Source organism: Lepisosteus platostomus, chromosome 10, assembly GCF_059453375.1.
Source record: "Lepisosteus platostomus isolate fLepPlt1 chromosome 10, fLepPlt1.hap1, whole genome shotgun sequence".
Taxonomy (NCBI): domain Eukaryota; kingdom Metazoa; phylum Chordata; class Actinopteri; order Semionotiformes; family Lepisosteidae; genus Lepisosteus; species Lepisosteus platostomus.
The window spans coordinates 7,024,479-7,042,266 of NC_142620.1; the positions used below are offsets into that span (position 1 = coordinate 7,024,479).

Here is a 17,788-nt window from a genome sequence, read left to right on the forward strand (position 1 = left end):
TTTGCTCCAGCTTCCCAGCACATAAAAGTGTGGCCATACAACAGGCACAATCAGTTCTTGTGCTGGCGAGCTGGATTTCCAGCCTACAAGCACTGGTCAGAAGGCTGTCTCATAGGACTGGGCTGTTTTTCCACCTCCCATTACTAGCAAACCGTCTCTGAACTTTTGTAGACTGAGCTGGATGAGCTCATCTGTTTTGGTGGATGAGATCACAAAAACTCCATTCAGGGTAGGTCTTGAAAGCTCATACATTTCTTATCTCAACTCAATTATGAACCATATTCATCCAATTATTTCACAACAAAATACATAATATGAATAACCTCTGCTCCTGCAGTTATACGCACTGTGTCTTCTCCTGCTTTCTTAGGCACGGGTCTTTTTTTGTTTTATGTTAGATATCTAAGAATTTCTCTTGTTCTATTTCTTACATACAGAGTCAAATCATAATCAGTATTAGACTATCGTAACGCCTCACTAACTGGATTATTTTCTAAAGTAATAAACAGGCCTCAGTATATCCAGAAGTCTGTGGCTTGTGCACTCACTCAGTGTACTCTCCAAATACCTCAAGCTTACATATAAGGCAGTGAATGTTTTATCTAGCTCCAGATAATTTTAAGAATTTACTGCATGAACACAGCCCAGTTCTTAATCTGAGATCGACCTGCTGATTCAGGATTCCTTACTCTGTCGAAGACCCGGCTCCACACAATGGCCAGCAGCCCTTTCTCTTGTGCAGTAGCTCTATGTCTGTGGAACTCACTGGCCTGATTCATTAGTGACTCTGCAACAGCCGACACTTTTGAAACTCTCTTAAAGCTCTGCCTTTAAACTTTAGCTTCTAATATGTTATTTCGTTTTATTTTTTGCATTTTCTCTTTCTTTTTACTTCTGTTTTCTATTTTACCGGTTTGCATTTTGAGTGTCATACAGTAAGCGCTTGTAAACAAAACTGTATTCTTGGTAATGTTATTACCGACACTATGGAGACATTTGTTCTTAACACTATGGAGACTTCAGGAGAGCTTCTGTTGTTGACTATCAATAACAGGAGTAAATCCAGCAAACAGCTGGAACAGAGATCTTCACCAGAAGCGAGATCCCACGGTCCAAGATGCCAACCCTGTATTACTGGAATGTGCGTCTCTGAGAAGCACAAGCATCTGAAACCAGACCTTTGCCTCTCTGTCCTCAGCTAAAGGAAAACATATTGGTAACTGTCTTTCTCTCTCTTTAAAACTTTCAGATGGATTAATGTTTTCATCCCTCTGACATGCTTGTATGTACTGTATATATGATGGCTTCAAATCAAGTTATCTCTTTTTCTACACCTGAAAAAAATCCGTCATCACGGACTTAACCAGCTCCATGATGAGATAAAAAACCAGTACTGCAGCCTGCCACGGACAGGCCTGTCATGACAATGTACTGCAGCTGCCAAAATCAGCCACGTTTCAGTTGGTAAACAGCTTTGGCTCAACTGCATTGTCTAATTGATTAATTGTTAATTGTTTGGAATGTACAGTATGATTGACACTTGAGGCTTCACGTATAAATAAGTCCCACCCAGTCAGTCCAGTCCACATATTATTCTGTTGATACCGTATGGTCATTTTCAATACGGAGGCCTTACAGTATGTTTTCTTTGCACATTTTTTGTTAATAGAACCAGTGAGTGGACCTTCCACAGCAAGAAGACACACTTTCCCTCTGAAATACAGATAATGGACAAACTGGAATTTCAATCTGGAGCCTTTACTCAATTTCTAGAGTACATTAACACTTAATAACCATTAGAGAAAATAAAGTCGGTCTTTAATGGGGTTCGCAATGGAACTTGGCTTCTCTGTTTATCATCACAGTTATACTAATCTATCTAACAGCCATACACTCATGCTGAGACTCTTTCACAGCTACGCAATCACATATAACAGAAAAAATAAGACGGGCACTAACCTTTTACAAGTCTGGATTGTGAAAGCAGAAACGCAATGTTTCTTGATACTTATTTTGTGTTTGCTTCCCTTCACCTTACTGTGAACCTAGTTAAGACCGACTGTGGAATGTCTCCTGCATCCACACACGCCACAATGGGACTTAACTCTTCCTGAACTTTACCTGCCTGCAGGCAAGAAATGAAAGCAAAATACAAAACATTCAATGTGCAGTTCCTGGACCTTCTCATTAGAACCTCAGGGTGACGATTTAAAAAGGTTTTTTTTAACAGACTGAGTATACAGACTGCTTGTTAAGCTAAACATTCACAGAATATTAACGGTCTTTGAAGTGAAGCCCATGTTTAGCCAAGGACTTTGTTAAGAGATCTGGAAACAGAGATCATCCCCTTGTCTTCAAGGCATCAAAACACCAGAGGGGGCCTACAAGGTGGCGAGCTTGACTACTAGAAGAAATAAAAACACACCTTAGTTAGTGCCTACCAGAAACTTGTCTGTGAAGACTTGTGAAGCCTGTTCTATTAAGGAAATCAAGGGGCAGTTTAATTGATGAGACAGTTTAGGGCTCATTCACTGAAAGAAGGGAGAAGCACATTTCCATCTGTAAGATGGCAGCGAGTTCCAGGCAGCAGCCATCGATCACTCTTGGCAGAAGGAGAGCAGTGCAGGTGGAGGGGCAGACCCTGCACAGAGACGTGCTGTACTGTACCTACAGCCAGACACCAGCTGCTGCTCTTTAGACTGAGGATTTATACATTTGTTGCAATACCACAATGACTCGACTGCATTGACAAGGCCCTCCCCCTGGTGTGTGAGCAGAAATGCCCTACACAGCTCAGTAAATATAAAATGCTTCAAGACATTTATATGAGTAATGATGCAGCAATAAGTAGGCCTGCAGTGTAGGGGATGCTGTATACCAAGAAAGTCAGGCAGTACAGGTCTTTTTAAGGATCCTTTGGTAAAAACCTGTTGTGTTAAAAACCGCAAATTTCCTCAGAGACTCTCAGACTCAGCGTCTCCTACGCAAACACACCTCGATCCTTCTCATGGCCCCCTCCGAGATCGTCTTGAGGTGAACTCGTCTCTCTGAGCTCTTGGCTTGCGAGCTCCAGGCCGAATGTACCTCACAGCTCTGCTTCTCTCTCACACACTATCCCCTCTCGAGGAGCAGCAGTGGGAGACTCTCGGGGATGTTCCCATTTGGCTGGATCCGCTCTACAGCCTTCATTACCTAACCTGGCGAGTCGACACGGCAACGACTGAGGCTCCGTGAGTCATCCCTGCACCGTGGCGTCTGTATCTCAGTCTGGGCGTCTCCCTGCTCCCAGACGCCACACGCGCGGTGCCTCCCCTGCTCCCCAATGTCACACACACCTCTCTCGGATCCTCTGCCTCCCTGACAATCACACCCTACAGTATATTAGATCACAATAAGAACAGAAACAGAACCGAAAACCTGACATCTTAACCTGACATTCAAGTCAAAGCTCAGTTTGATAAACTACTGTAACAGCAGAGGCATAACTACAGTGTGCCAATAAAGCCTTTATCCATCCCTCCATCCACTTTCAGAGCCCTAGTAGCCTTTTAAAATTGAACAACTGTAAGGTCTTTAAAACGGGACCAGGGGCTTGCTCTTCTGCACAAAAAACAACCTAAGAGGGTTTCTGTTAACAATATAATTACTCTATATATTAATATAAACAGACCTGCATCTTTGAGGAAACTGTTTCATTGTTTACAGTGTAGCACAAGAAAACGCTTTACAAGGTAGTCAAAGTTTTAGCCTACATCCAATTATTAAACTGATATTGAGTTAATTCCCTAATCCCTGTATTTGGATGTATTAGAATGGAATTAAAAAGATTTCCTGAACCAAGCTGGTGTGTGTACAGTATTTCACAGACAAGGCGAGAGAAGGAGAAGGAGAGAAATATAATACATAGCCAGTTAGCATGTATTCTTTCGTCCAAATGTTTCCTGCTTTAATATTTACTTAACAGAACCTCCACTGCTGCATAAATACCCAAGCAGCCAAGAACACCACAAACAGAGGAATGAGAAAGGCCTCTTCTACAGCCCTGTCTAGAAATTGCACACGGCGTGCTGAAACTGAACCAATCTCACTATAATTGGAAATCACACTTTCAATACTTGCATATTATAGACCCATTTATGTCTTCAATGTGCATTACAAAATTATAAATTAAATATAAATTATAGCTCATATGTGAAATCCATATAAGAAAAAAGTGCTTAAAACATAAGCTAGATATTGTTTTATTACTGCCACATGTTTTGTCTTGGTTTGTTATTGCCACAGATGCTTTTCTTGGAGAAATACAATTCCAAACCCATGGCCTGGCCTTTTACAAGAGCAAAGATATGTAAGGAATGAAAGAGAAAGAATAGAGGAACTTATTAAACTAGGACATGTCCATTGTCTATGCGTTTATGAGTTTTCTTCTAAGACCAAGGGACTATATTACTGTTAGCAAGCTAGTAATAGTTAAGAAGCTACTTGATGGGAGGAAGGTAATTTTTTAATCTATTAGATGTAAATACGTTGCATACAAATAACAGATCCAAATTATAAACAGGAGTTTTCTAACTTGGAACTTGGAGGCTTCTACCCCCCTGACAATCACACCCCGTATTATATATTATATCACAATAAGAATAGAGGTTTCAGAACTGAAAACTGAACCTCTTTACATTTCATTCAAAGTTTAGTTCAATAAACTACTGTAACAGCAGAGGCAAAAATGGAAAACGTCTTAGATAGTGACAAATCCACCTAATCCAGAATTAGGAGTCTGCTTGTTGACAGGGCTGCCCCTGTTTAGCAATGGAAAGCAAATGTACAGTAAGTGACTTTAATTCGGCCCTTGCCCTGCTGTCAGAGAATCAGCACACAGATCAATACCCAAGTCTTTGAGTTAGAGGGTAACAAGGAAAGACTCTCTAGACAAAAAGTCAGTTGGATTGACAGACGACTCAGAAATGTGCTGGGATTAAAGACCAGACTGTTAGATTGGTGTGCAGATCAGCTCAGCTCAGCTTTAATCGTTACAGCTGTGGGGTTTCCTTTCTTGCCATCTAACTGCCTGGAAATAAAACGAACTAAGAAACATGTGCCCGCTCACTTTAACAAGGCCACAAAGCACTGAGCGAGCCCACTCTGTGGACCTCTTCAAGGTCAACAGAGAAACACAAACCAGGGCAGGAAACCAGAAAACGAGAAGTGTATTTAAAACTGATAACAGGATCCAGAACATACACAAGGGGATGTGGGAGCCGGAAACAAGCTACTGTACGCAACCATGTTGTTGAAAATAATAGCCTGTCTTCTCACTAGACATTAATACTCAGTGCAGTTAACTTCCAGCAACCAAACAAGCTAGATGGGCAAAACGACCCCCTCTTGTTTATTACCTTTCTGTTGCTCCACTAACGTCTACTAGACCGGCAATCCAAGCTCTAGTCATAGAGAATGGCTACACTGCACTGGCTGTGACTATTCACTATGTAGATTCATTAGGGTCTACTGATTGGTTACACAAGTACAGAACCATATACAGTACATTATCATGCAGGTGTTTGTTGTGGGCTTATGCTGGATTATTGCTGGATAGATAGTTTGAGTGCTATCCCAACAGCTCCTGAGTGAGCTGCATACAAACACAGTTCGTTCCAGGGATTCAGAGTTAATTCACCAGGGCAGCTCTTACAGTGCTAACTGAGGCCCGAAAGACGTTTCCGAAATGTACGGAAAAAAAAAGTTCTGAGATGAGCAGAAGGTAGGAATGTGATGACAGTCTCAATATGCCTTAGTCTTTTTTGAGTAGCTTCAGCAGGTTTCAAAGAAAGCACTTTCTTCAATGACATACCGTGATTAATTTCTACCATTACACCTGCAAAGAACTGATAGAAATATGGTACTTCATCTTATCTGCCATACAGGGCTTTAGAATACAGTGCTGTCCTCTTGACACTATAAACTCAGTATTATTCATTGAGTACTAATACGTTAAGTAAACAAATAATTGTAAAATTATTTAAATAATAAGCACTAGTTTTGGAAACAAAATTATACATTTATAGTTAAAAGGTAAACTGGACTATTGTGCACTTTACTTTATTAATGGAAAACCAACATGCAGCTTCATTGTTTTTTTCTGCGTGCAGCTCTCGTTCCTCATCAGCTAATTACCCAAAGGTCTTACAGGACAAAGGCAGTTTCCGATCAGCTGCCAGTGTACCTCGGAGCACGGGTGAAGAGTGCACTCAGGCAGCACTTAAGGCAGCACATTGCTCTGCAATTCCATCATCTGAGCAATAAGACCATAGATCTGTCTGGGGACTGGGAATATAAAAAGCTCTCTCTCTTCTACAGGAACATGCAAGTGCTTCCTTGCTCAACAAAGTTATTTTTGGAAAGTGCCTCGGTATTATGTCTCCTTTTACAGGAAGTCTTGCAAACGGTGGAGAGTGGTCTTCCACAGCCCTGCTCCAGCCACACAAACACAAAAGACAAGCTTCATTTTTTTTTTTTAATTTCATTAACATTATTTTAAAAACATAGATGTAACCCAGATGCTTCCTGGGCAGCACTAAAAGCACTTACTGGAGCTTAGTCCTTTCTTTTTTGTGCAACTCAGCATATCAAACCTTGAGCATTCCACTCGACCTGCAGGGACTGATGCTCAAAAGATGAGGTGATCAAATCAAGGTTAATTAATGCTCCAGTGAAGGCCCCAGATTTATCACAGTGCAGCACATGACTTTGTGCAGTTCAGAAACTAACATATACAATACTGGAGTCCTGACAAGAATCAGAAGGAGCAGGAAAATGTAAAACCAGTAACAAATGATGAGTGAATAATGACTTGTTCTCAGCTCATCCAGACAGCACCTGTCTGGGTAGAGTGTGCAGTTTGTGGATTTGCTGTTTTTATTTCCTCTGTTGATACTTTGGGGGAAACTGGGCCCCTTCTTTCGTTTTTGTGAACTGTTTCCCATTTGGGTACACTCCCAACTCATTATTGATCGATTGATTAAGCAAGTCATTTGTTTAGTAAAGGCAGCTCCGATGCTTTTAGATTGATTTTCATTCCAAATGATTTCTAAATTACCAATGTTAACAAATCACCTGTTTAATTGATCACAGTGAAACTGTCTGCTTAAAATTGATGAACTAAAGGTTAGCCACAAAACCTGCTGTATAGGGGCTCCTGCTGTACAGTAAAACAGCCAAACTGAGGACAATTCATCCAGAGGATGTTACTGTACAATTTAATCTAATTCCTAACATGACTGGGTATATTTAATCTCAGCACATCTAAACAATAGTTTAGGCACAAATACAGTACATAAAAAATAAACACTAAAAGAATGAGGAAAGATGCAAAAAAAATAATTCATAATGTTCTCATGAGCAATGCTTTTTTTAAACAAACATAAATTTAAGCGCTGAGCTTAAGCTTGTGCACACACAACACATGTTAATTCTCTTTGTGGATTAAAACAATTACAGTTCCAGAAGAACAGTTCTTGGATATCTGTGCACTCAAATCTGCAACGCCTAAATTATACAGCTAATTCTTCCATGAGTTCTATGGCAAAGATGAATTTTTAAAAAATCAGAACTGATGATATTTGAAAGTGGTACTTCTATGGGTCCAGATTAAAAATAGCAGCCAGCTTGATTCATCCCACCTCTTTATGACAAGTGCCAATTGCTAATGGGTCGCCAGATTTATTTCGTTACGCAACCACAGTAATTAAGTTTCACATTAGATTAAAAAAAAAACAGGCATTACAGATCAGACAACATCATCTTAAAATTTACCTCGTGCTGTTGATTTCCCAAACACTGATGAATTTCCCCCTGAAAATGAAAAAAGGAGACAAAAATTAGAAAACGTATCCTTGCAGACATTGTAGGTATAGCAGTTGTTGCACAGAATTGAAGCATGTTACAGTACTGGCTGCAACTCCACGTTCGTTTCTTTTTCCGTATGATCTATGAGCTGAGGTGGAACAGCTCCTCGATGCCCTGCACTTACAGTAATATCCCCCTGGCCCTCAGCCTTGCTCTTTCAGAGGCCACTGGAAAAGGTGCCAAGTATCAGTAGCACCAGAATCCCTGTCAGGTACCTGGGCAAAATGGCCCAGGACGAATCACTCTACATGCAGGGCTGGCACAGTTGTGTTGCCACACGGCTCAAAGCTGATTTCTTTTGTCAACGGACACCACCGTGGATCAGAAATGAAACGATTTTTTTTCTCATCTCTGCTTCACCTGTTTTGTCTTGGTGGAAAAAAAAAACGAGAGAAAGTCTCCTGCTTCTAAAGATGCCAGGGTTAGCGTTGGCTTTTCGTCTTCCAGAAAGGAAGTCCTGAGTCCTCTGTGGTGTCTGGAACCCAACAGAGGCAGAAAAGTATATCCAGATGGCAAGCTGCAATCAGTGCAAAGGGGAAGCTCTGCTAATTGACCTGAGTCTGGCCTGAGTGAAGGACACAGTCTGTGTTGAGTCTGTGCCTCTCGCTGTTGCTACTTCTTGTGCACAATGTTCTGTTCATGTCTCTGTGAGGCACCGCAAGGGTGTTGATAAACAAGGCTGAGAGAAGCAAGACTACAAGGACACACAGAAGCAGGCAAACATTGTCCCAGAGGACTCCTATCTACTAGAATACCTCAAGGAAAGAAACAATGAAGAAACAAAATCCCTTTATATTTTAGCAATATACATGCCTCTACGTCACCTTGGATGAATACAGTATATATTGAAATGATCTTAAAAATCTTGTGTATGTCTTTAAGGTGCATAGTTCTTTTTGCCGATATATTCTTGGTACTTGGTACAAGTACAGGGGGAGTCTTGAAATTGTATGGGTACAAAAGTTGACCCGGGAAGAGAATCAGAAACCTGATCTGGCTGCTCAAAGCGATTCCAGTATAAGTCCATGTTCCGAGCACAAGCCACATGAACGATCCCGAATCCCTTAACTTACTTGAGGTTACAGAAGCTAAAGAACACCCAAGGCTGAAGAGTGTATTGCACACCCCTGCTTCAGCTGCATCAAATAGGACCACTGGCTGAAATATGCTCAGGAGAAGAACTGTCATGCTTTAAAACATTCAATTTAAAATGGGAGGAGATTTCTTCGAAAGGCTATTTTAATTAAAACATTGAAAACAACAGTCCTACTGTATAAGAAAACAAACAGTAGTCAGTAGGACTACAGCCATTGTGCAATGACTAATTACCATTTCCTCAATCTAAAAAACATTTCTGTGCCTTACTTCCTAAAGTAAACAGACGTCCAAAAGGAAGTGCACTGTGCACTTTACTTTGTGGTCTTACCATCAGTGTTTAGTGTTGTTCAAAGTCCAACAAGAATAAAAGAATAAAACTTCTGCACTGGCAAAGACTGTACCACCCGCATCCTAAATGGATAAATGTTTCAAGACTGAAAATAGCAGGGTTGTAGATTGTTCTACAATAGTACAACTCAACATGAGACAGACATACTTTCTTTGTTAAAATCGTTTAAATGTTCCAATGTTTAGGAGCCCCTTATAAACTCCTGTCTGTGTGATCAGCATTCAGAACTCTTGTGTACTTTGGGGCAGCTTGATGAAAACTGGGAAGACATGCTGCATTCTCAGAGATGGAATCTCTCAAAGATTCTCAGAGGTTAATGTCATAGGTTCATTGCCCACTTCTTTTCCAATTCACATTTTGTGTGTCCTCCCTTCACACTCTATGGAGCTGGCCTGATCATGTGCAGAGCTGCTGTGCAGTTTGGAGTTCAGGGTGTCAGCGCATAGAGACAACGGGGTCCTCTGTCTGTCCCAGAAGCTCCTGTCCAAAATCAGCCTCTTGCTGTACATTTATTTCCACTTGATTATATTTATTCTTTTCCCCAAGCCCAATAGCCACAGTCAATGATGGCCAAAGCTCCCTGTTATACAGGAAGGATTATCAACACCTGCTGCTATCACTGAGCAGTGTGTGTCCCTTAATCACAGCTACTGCATGTCCAAACGTGGACCAGGGGAACCTGTGGTAAAGGGAGTTTACTACCTGCCTGTCCACACAACAAGATCTGTTTTCTGACTACCATTTCCTTTTTTGTGATCACTGCACATATGATGATATGTGACAAGGCCTTGACTGTGTCTATGTACATTTAAAGAGCACACACTTTCAACCTTAATTCTGCTTATTTGCATATATTTTAGTGGATGAGAGACTTTAGCCCTTTAAGAAAGGCTAACAGGTGTCGGAATTGTGCCTTAGAGGTACAGGCCTAAAGAAGGGAGTTATTCCATACAGACATTCATAGACTCAGCTGCTATGGCATGTAAACGAAAGAAGAAACCGCTTGAAAGATATGAAAGCAAAGCTCTGACATCTGCTTAGGTAATGAAAACATCTTTACCATTTCTCCGATTATGCGCCAGTCTACTGGCCCTTCCTCCAAATGACCTTACTTGCGTTCAGATAAACTGCTTGTGCTCTGTGGCAGAGAGAGTGGCAGGCCAGCTTAAGAAAGGGGATGCAATCACAGCAGACCTGCCCCTAGAGGCCATAGATATTTACAAAGGGAAATAATCTTTGTAAATGGCTACACAGTAGGTGTTAGTAAGGCAACTGATGCGATTAGTGGCAATGGTGTTTCTGCTCATTCTTACATGGGTACAAATCAGTCTTTAGCACGTAAAGAGCATAAATGATCCTCGTGGTTGATGGGGTTTTTGAGTGTGTTTTTATTTTTTCCAATAGAAACCAGGAAGGCAAAGAATTAACTCCCCTGGATTTTACCCCTCCTGGCTACCTTGGCCTTTTGTGCATGCAGGTCGCAGGACTACCCTGCTTGAGATTAGCATCTGTCATAGAAAGCCAAGTGTATACACACACAAGGCAAGCTCTGCTCTCAATGCACAAACAAGAGTGCTTTCCTCACCCCCAGTGAATGAAATAACACAGCATGACAGGAACACCTGACCGCCATGCCCAGGAGGTACTTCATGTGCACATGTTGACTGCAAAACAACAGGTGAGGCTTCAGACTTCACTGTTCTTCTCGCCCTTTTATTCAGGTCTCATCAAGTCTAATTATAGGTACAAAGAACCTCACTCGATAGTTCACCTTATTTACAATTTGCAATAGTTTGTTTCTGAAAATTCTTCAACAGACACTAAAACAATTCAGCTTTATGGAAATATGCAGTTTTATATAACCCTCAAATTTCAATTCAATCCCAATCTCCCTTCAGAAAATAACTTACAGGAAAGAGAATTAGAATTTTCCATTAAAGGCCTTAAATAAAAGCATTTGTGTGTCCTTGTAGACTTGTACCATGAGTTCAGGAATGAACTTTTCATGTTCCTTTATTCCTTTATTGATGTGTAGATATTTAATACAAGATTTAAACTAAGAATGATAGGAATTCTGTTCAATCACATCGGGAGATGATATGTCTTGAACCACTAATTTTTACACTGAGTTCAATACGAAGGAGATCTATGTGTGCAATATGTACATATTACTTTACACAGACTGTAGTGCTCCACTATATAGCTGAATATCTATTTATTTTTGGTCACTCTCAAGTTAAACCAACTAAGAAATAAATAGCTTTATAAACACCTTATGGTCTTCTCTTCAAATGCATGAGTAGATGACACTGAAAAACTGCATTTCTGTGCCTTTGATCTGTTTAAAGATACAAGCTGTGATATATTACAATTCCGTTACACAGAGCAGTGGAAACACTAAGACTAAGTCATATTAACTTATTTATTTGCTTCAGAATGGCTCTCTGTTAAACCACCTTAAACTCTTTACCATGGCAAACCGTATTAATGTCAGAGGTATTTTGTTATCAATATTAACATGATCTCATTGTATCAGGTACATCAGGGCGCATCAGCATCCTCAAGGTCATGCAATGCAATACAATACTGCTTGGGTGGACACCAAAGAACAATCCATTATCCTAGACACTAGCACGGGTTACTTCTTAGGCTTCATCCTTAACAACAACATCATGCAGTCACGGACATCAAAGCAGATGACCTGGTGCTTGTGTATCGGTATTCAGCACCCTATATATGTTCGGTTCAGTAGAACGACCAATGAAGTAGGAATGGATGGTGATAAACCTGGAGAAAGTGTCACTGACAAATCAATTTAGTTCCAACTTATCAGTGAAGCAGCGAGCACGTTTTTTCCCAGGCGCCAATACTGTGTTAAATATACCACAGCACATGTGGGATGCATTACTGCTTCCAGTCATTTCACCGTGGGCTTTTCCATTTTTATTTCATCAATGAAAGCAATCTAGGCTTTAAGTAAAAAATGCTGAACAATTGCTGGAAAAAGCATGAAAACACATTCAGTCAATATGAGCTCCTGATACATAAAGATAAGAAGCACCTCAATAAAGGAACTGGCTGTATGATTTCCAGCAATTTGATCCATCCCCTGATATAACTGCTGGCAAACACTTAGAACTTAGCATATATTTACCATGAGTTCACACACGTTTATTTTCTAACACTGAGAAGGCCGAGAGGTAACATCCTGAATGTTTACTGGAAATCCCTGTTCCTAAAGCTTTCTGCAGTAGGATGTCACTCCTGAGCAGAAGAATGAAGTACACTACCTTCAAAGTCTCTCACTAATTGGCTCTGAAAGAATTATGATACCCAATTAAATCAGAATATACCACCACCGATCAGTCTGTTTTTGCAGTCCAAAAATAGATTTTTCCATTTGCAGTGTTCCTTGCTTGAAAGCTAAGGCAACAAACTGACAGAGATAAAATGGTTCAATAAAAAAGTCCTCCGCACAAGAACAATTGTACGTGGAAATGCAAAAACGATCTTACTCTTTTATTGTTTTCAAAATAATGTGAACAGAGTAAAGAATGGAAAAGTGGTTCAAATATAAATACATAATACCTAGATTACCCCAGAAACACACCTGAAACCAGGTGTAACTGGCTTTGCCAACTGCAGGAATCTTGAGTGAAAAGTGCAATGAGATTGTGTGAAGCAAACACAGAGGGCTATTATTCCTCAAAGTGCATGATGCATTAATTACAAGGTACATGCCCACACATAGGCAGTACTGGATAGCACAAGTCAAGGAACTACAGTGGGAAAAACACTGTAATAAATGCAGAAGCATTCAACTCCCAAATCAAGAGATGCCTAAAAGGGAGAGACAGCACAATCTGGCACTTGCAAAACAGTCACACGTGCATTTTCTGACAAACCAGCTCAAACCACATTATGCAGATCTGATCATTTCAGCCAATTCATAGTGGCAATGACAAATTACAGCATCATTCTGCATTGCATAATGAAAAGAAAAGCACACCCATGTTTATTTAATGGGTAAGGGATCAGGCTCTAATCTGCAAATGATGCAATGCACTCTAACTCTTATCACCACCCAAGTGTTACATTAGCTTTGTAAAGCAACACTGACATGAATTGAATGAAACTGAAAACTATTACTGTACATGCTTTGGCGATGCACTCTGTCCTTCTTTCTTATCATCTTCTTTTTAGAAGCTACGACCCACCTCCCACATTTCTCTGGAATCCAAAGAGACTGTCAGGCTGAAAGACTAAAGCAGCGCAGACGAAGAATAAATAACAACTCAGCTCAAAGTTTGACAGTGTCAGACAATATCGACAGAGTGACAGGAAGCACTGGAGATCAGTTCTTTAACAATGCATAAAGTGAGATTTTCACATAAATATGCCTGCCACTTCACACTGATGATTGATCTCAATTTAGATCTGTAACACTTCATCAGCATTAGATACTCCTTCATACTCCTTCAGACAATCAGAAAGTACATTTTTGATGATTTTAACACTTTTTCAAAGACAGTATGCAAACAAACAAGTTAATTAGGCCATATGGAGTCCTCTCATTTGCATCCTTTCTTAAGTTCTCTGAAGTCTTATCACAATCCAGGAATATTGACTTCATATGATCCTCCAATTTTTTTAATATACTGTATATAACGAATTGTGCTAAAATATTTTTTATGTGGTAGCTTTTAAAATGTTCAGAGACATTTTGGCCACGACTTTTTAAAAGATTAGAGAACCCCCTGCACTAAGGGTCTGAATAACTATGCAGAACAACTTAGTAACATTTAAAGAAAGCATATTAAAGCACATTTTGTTTTAATTTCCTGCTTTTTACAGGTCATTCATAGATACATTATGTTGTTGAATTGACCTTACTATTTAAGTCAGTAAAGCTAAAAAAAAAGTGTTTCAAGGGCTCCAGAGGGAAAGCATATACTGAAATAATTTAACAGGTTTAGCACCCCCTGTGCACCAGTGAGCTTCAGAGAGCTATGTACATCTTACAAAAAGCAATAACTGACTGTCACACAAAAAACACAGGGAAAACTCTGTGAGTGACAAGAGAATCTCATGTGTGATTCATATCATGATCAGGGCCAATTCACAGTTACCTGAAATGCCTGCCTGTGGGAAGAACCTTTTGCAGTCTTTCCAAGCATGTTCCCAGTTGTTGCAGTTTAGACACTTTGTAATGTCTGACCTTTACTTGACAGTCTTCTGAGTGTTAAAGCCCAAGTCGCCAGTAAGTTTCCTTCAGACAGCATTTGCTCTTTTGCTATAAGGTATGACAAGCTAACGCACAAAGCTCAAATGCATATGGTGTACTGATCCAACAAACTGCCATGCAGCACAACCAAGCCAAGTCAACCCTACTGTACAAACCTGGGTAAGAAAAGCCCAGCTGAGCATGACAGGTTCAGAGTGTTTTCTGACTTCAGATAAACCGCCAGCTGTGTCCCATCACTGCAGTGTATTACGGTCAGACTGGAAACGGTGCTGCTGTCCACACCACATTCCAGATAGTACAAAGCATCATTATGCAGATGATACTGCTGTACCAGCCACAGGATGTGTGGAAAAAGGTTACATCAGAGTTTTGATCAGTATGCAAGGCTTAGGGATACGCAGGTTGTATAGAGACCTTGCTGATAAAATACAGAGAGGTACTGGTGAAAAACAATCTTATGCCGAAGTGTCAGACAGGAGACAGAAAGCCAAATGAGCATAGAGCAGGTCCTGAAAATAGTGCATTCGCAGAAAGAGCAAAGTCACAAATAAAGAAACAATTTAGAAATTAACTATATATGTAGATTTAAAAGACTTCTGACAGTGTGTAAATGGAGCCTGAAGTGTATCCATGGAATATATCAATATTATGTAGGATCTTTGTTGCATCCATATTGAAATCAGGAAGTAGGAGATCCATTCTGCTCACAATCGTCTGAGAGCCCCATAGCATGATAGAAAATTCCTGAACTAACAGTGAGAACCTCACCTGTCATCAGGACTACTCCAAAATCCACTGAATTAACACAGGGAAACCACCTGACTGTTGGCAGGCATGGCCATTTAGAAAGCAGGAATGTGTCTTTGCATCTTCACTTGAGTAAGACTGATGTACAGTCACCATCCAACATTTGTTGCTCTGGCACATTGCTCACATTGCATTTAATACCAACGCAAGTTCCTACTCGTTACTACATTTCCATGGGCTACCAGTTACCCCATTCAATCTTCCCTAAAGCTAAATTATTTGGAATCATTAGTCGCAACAGCCAGAAACAACCTATATATTCATGGTGAACGCTTTAAAACATTTCTATCTCACAACACACACATGCAAAAATGAAAATTAGGTTAGAATGACCAACTAATTACCCTCTGTAATTAAGTCTCTAGGGAATCTACAGTATCTCCCTTCCTATTCTAAACTTAAAAACCTTGTCTGTGAATAGCCCTTGTTAAACCAAGAAAACCAGAATCCTGAACTAAAAGGAAGATGTTAATAAACTTTTATTTTTACTTCCATAGAGGCTTCAGAGTTCTGAACCATAAAACGTCAATGACTCCTGTGCTCAACTACTACACTATTGACCAGTTTGTCCAAACAATCCTTTCCAGCAGGCTTGTTAAAGGCCTGGAATATTTGATGTGTTGAAATCTATATTTCATTGTAAAGCCACACCAAACTAAAGTAAGACAAATAATGAAAAAGTAACTAAGAAAAAATATATGTCTACCAAACAAAGTAATATTAAGCAACAAAAGGAAAACTAAGTTATGCATACAAAAGACAGTGATCTTTACCAAGATCAGTGACTTGCATTCGGTTTTTTTCACTGTATCAAATAGCAAGTACATCTGCTACACAATATTTAAACTCAAAAATGGAATTACCGGAACTGTGGACGTTTAGGAGAGATTTAAAACTCTTAGTAGTGGTCACCCTTAATGCTGTACCAGACGTAGAAAAAATGCAGAAATGAAACTGGAACATATTGAATGATTTAGTAGGCTGTAAAAGGTGCTGCATGTTTTCACATCCCTTTTTCCTCCTCAGTCTTCTGAAGTGGTCAAGTAAGAATGACAAGATTCGTGCTGAGTGAAGGCTATAGTGACTGACAGCACTAATTTGTGCCATGTTGCTGGAGCTGGACTTATATAAAACATAATGACCTATGCCCACATTAGAACAGTCTAAATCACACGTTTACTAAAAGTTTACTAATTTATCATACTCAATAAAAAAATAATCTATTTTAGATAACCAAATAAAAACAAGTCAAATTTCTCATGACTACATATTTCTTAAAACATGTAACTACAATACATAACAGTGTATGTCATGTCATTTATCAAACCACTTTGGTCATTAACCCTAACCCTACCCAGCAGGAAACAAGCGCAAGGCAGGGTACACCCCAGACGGGGCCCCACTCCATCGCAGCATAACAGCTTAGCCCCCCAAAAAAGATGCCTAAGACTAAGGCTCCCAGCAAGGAATAAGCTAACCGCTTCAGCTACTGGTTTTCATTGATGTCAGGTCCAATCAAACGTACAAACAGACATATGTCAGGGTTGGGTAATTCAACATGCCCACTATGTGTACCTTTATTTCGGTGCCAGGTGAAGAAGGCTGGCATCATCCCTGCTGTTTCTGTCAGCTAGTGCTTTTGTCCGACTATTTTCTGGGAGAACAACAGCAAAGGCACTACACTCCTCTTCTGAGCAAAACAATTAAAATAATCCTTTTCTGCAAAGGAGGAAACTGTGGGAGGCTACTACTTCCTCCTGTGTTTGGATATTTGCAGAGCTCCGGAAGATCTCTCCACTATTATGAGCTCTCTGTCCTTTGACCTGATATATTTCCAAACACCAAAATATTTACCCAAGAGTCCCAGCCTCCTTGCTGCCCTTTCCCATTCCCTGTCTCACAGAAGACAAGGGGGGCTGTGACACAGCTACATCAACTTTTCCATTTGCTTGCATATTTTATCTGTACTAGCACTGGGACTGAGGACTGTGGATGTGCGTGCCATTTTTAAAGCTTCCTCTTTAATAATTTCTTGACCTTCTTAGAAAAATGAAAGCCACAGGACTGCGATTTCAAAGAATTGTGAAATTGAGAAAACTAAAATGAAGGAAGATGACACGGGGACCTGAAAAAATCTACAGGACTTCATTCAAGAATATACTGTGCTATATGTGACTGAATAATTCAAAGGGATTCGGTTAATGCACTTTAAAAGCTCCTGTTCCTTTTATTTGTGTTGCAGATCCTCATATAACAAAACAAGCTCTGGTTTAAAAACGGAGACATTTCTTTAGAAACCTTTATTGTTAGTTTTTGTCAGTTGGTTCATTGTGCCCACATCATAGATGAACAAACTTAGCAAATGATTGGGCTTGTAAAATTAA

At 40.0% G+C, this 17,788-nt stretch overlaps 1 protein-coding gene across 1 annotated transcript in view; it reads right to left on the reverse strand.

Moving 5' to 3' along the window:
• The window catches only part of rtn1a (reticulon 1a), a 61,141-nt gene that overhangs the window by 41,722 nt on the left and 1,631 nt on the right, over positions 1 to 17,788 (reverse strand). Inside the window, exon 2 of the mRNA XM_088647810.1 lies at positions 7,813 to 7,851. Within this exon, the coding sequence (XP_088503936.1) occupies positions 7,813 to 7,851 (39 nt within the window). The remainder of the gene's footprint in view (positions 1 to 7,812; positions 7,852 to 17,788) is intronic.